Source organism: Myotis davidii, unplaced genomic scaffold (genome assembly GCF_000327345.1).
Source record: "Myotis davidii unplaced genomic scaffold, ASM32734v1 scaffold356, whole genome shotgun sequence".
Lineage (NCBI taxonomy): Eukaryota > Metazoa > Chordata > Mammalia > Chiroptera > Vespertilionidae > Myotis > Myotis davidii.
In genome coordinates, this window is record NW_006288188.1 from 22,038 (window position 1) to 24,522 (window position 2,485).

Below are 2,485 nucleotides of genomic sequence, written 5' to 3' on the forward strand. Positions count from 1 at the left end.
GTTATCTGCACATATTATAATTAAGTTAAAAATATTTTTAAAAACCCACAGGATAAGTCCATGAAACACAAAAACATTGTACATCTGGATAAAAACCATTCTTTTCTCCCCCCCCCAACCCCCACCCCTGCTCCTTAATGAGCCTAAAGATCCTATATAATAAAAGCCTAAAATGCTAAATGTCCATTTGTTCATTCAACCAATCAAAGTGAAATATGCTAATGATATGCTAAGGCCACTCAACCACTTGCTATGTTGTGCACTGACCACCAGGAGGCAGACACTCTGACCCATAGGTTAGCTTGCTGCTGGGGTCCAGCAATCAGGACTCAACGAGATGGTCAAGTTATGCCCTGGAGCCCTCCTGCGTTCCCTCCCTGGCTGGCCAACCTCCCAAGTCCCTCCCCGGCCCAGTGATAGTGCACCGGTGGGGTCCCTTGGCCTGGCCTGTGCCCTTTCACAATCCAGAACCCCTCGGGGGTTGTTGGAGAGCCCATTTGGCCTGATTCTGTTCAATGCAGGAGCTGCCCTCTGGTGGTCAGTGCCCTCCCACAGGGGGAGTGCTGCTCAGCCAGAAGCCAGGCTCTCCACTGGTGAGCACAGAGGGGATGGTGGGAGCCTCTCCTGATAGCTTAGGTAAGCTGGGACATCCCCCTAGGGCTCCCGGAGTGCAAGAGGGCACAGGCACAGCTGAGGGACCCCGCTCCCCCACCTTGCCCCTGAGTGATCAAATATCGTGCATCGGGCCTGTAGTCTTAAATAAACAACTTAAAAATACATTGGAAATTGTAGCACAATATCTTTAAAGAACTAGCATCTTCTTCCATTAATTGAATATTTTTCAAGAAAAGTTATTAGATGTTATCTAATGGAGTTGACAATATCTAATGGAGTCTGAAAAAATATATCACAGAATTAACACTGAAAACCCCTGCAACATACTGTGCAAGATCTGGAGGAAAAGACTTTCTTTCAAACATAATTTCATGGGCCTTTCCACCACCAGGAATATAATGATGAGCATGTAGTTCCATTTCTTGTATCCTCAACCTTTCTTTCTCCTACATGTGATTTACCGGTAATAAATCCTGAACATCTCTTTCCCCCCACACCACTAGACCCCGGGGTTCTTGAAGGTGCAAGGTGTTTGCTTCTGAACATGATGGATATTAAAAATTACATGTTTCTTCATGAATGGATGAAGAAAAACAATCAGGCCATTTTTTTCCAATACAAGTTCATACTCTCAAACTTTCATAGGGCCTTCAGGACAGGTCAGGTTCTTGATTATTTACTTCCCTTGATTCCCAGCTTCCATTCAGTTTGTGTGTGTGTCTATCCTATACATTAATAAAAAATGTTTGACTCTGAATTCCTATCACTCTCCTGTCTTACTTTTTCGGTCCTGATTCCAGACAGAATGATTTTGACTATTCAGAATATTTTCATTGTTTCATATTTGAAAAATAAAAACATGAAGCTGTTGAATTACTCTCTAGGCCCAAGATGGAGCCAGCCCTGCTGGCATGCCATGTCAATCAAATTTTTGTGTTTCTATAAATGCTCCCCTTGACCAGAAACACAGTATATCCACTCAGCCAATCCCCAAACATCAAGCCAACCAGGCTATTTCCTTGTTCCTTGATCTTTCTAAATAATGTGAGATTTGCAACCCCAGGCAATCACGCCCTGTTTCCAAGTTTGATCTAATGCTCTATAAACTTGCTCTTGCCCAGAATCCACTGGAAGAAGGCTCCATTGCTTGTGAGGCACTTTACTCCCCAATTCATGGATCATTTTCCTCTGAATAAAGGACATCAAACTCATTACTAAATGGTTTTACTTTTGTCTTCTGACAGAATAAAATGTAGGAATTGTAATTATGGAAATCTGAAGATTTTATAGGTCCAAGAATTCTCTCATTTTATACCTCCTGTAAGAATAGTGTTCTGAACTATATCAAATTCAAAACCATATTTTTGTCCTGTTATGAAGTAGAGCATACACATTCTATTAGTTCTATATATACACATATTTACTCCCTCTAAAAAAACAATTAATATTCCAAAAAAGTACCTTTTGAGAGTGCAAGGGAATGGTAATCTCCACATGTGATCTGAATTATAGTTTTTTCTTGAAAAAAACTATAACATTGAAGCCTGATGAAAGAAAATATATTTTATGCCAATCACTATATGAATGAAAGTCACAACATGTTAGAATTATTAATTGTATTTAATTAGTACTGAAGCTTCAAAAAAATTTTATAATTTACTGCTTCACATTCAGTACATAAAAATGCAATTACAAAAATGTTTTAACCAGTGGTTTAAAAGGAAAATAATATGCATTATATAATTGTAATAAGATGATTCTAAGACTTTTATAAAATAATTTTATGATACAGGATAATACAAGATGAAAATAAGTTCTAATTCTTATGATCTACTAAGAGAAAGTATCACAAATCATTCCATGATAAAGT

At 38.8% G+C, this 2,485-nt stretch overlaps 1 protein-coding gene across 1 annotated transcript in view; it reads right to left on the minus strand.

Annotated features, from left to right (window-relative positions):
* Positions 1–497, minus strand: part of LOC102765870 (E3 ISG15--protein ligase HERC5) — a gene marked incomplete at its 3' end in the record, with an annotated part of 19,851 nt that extends 19,354 nt beyond the window's left edge. Inside the window, exon 1 of the mRNA XM_015561520.1 lies at positions 462–497. Coding sequence (XP_015417006.1) covers positions 462–497 — 36 coding nt within the window. The remainder of the gene's footprint in view (positions 1–461) is intronic.
* Positions 498–2,485: the final 1,988 nt, after the last annotated feature.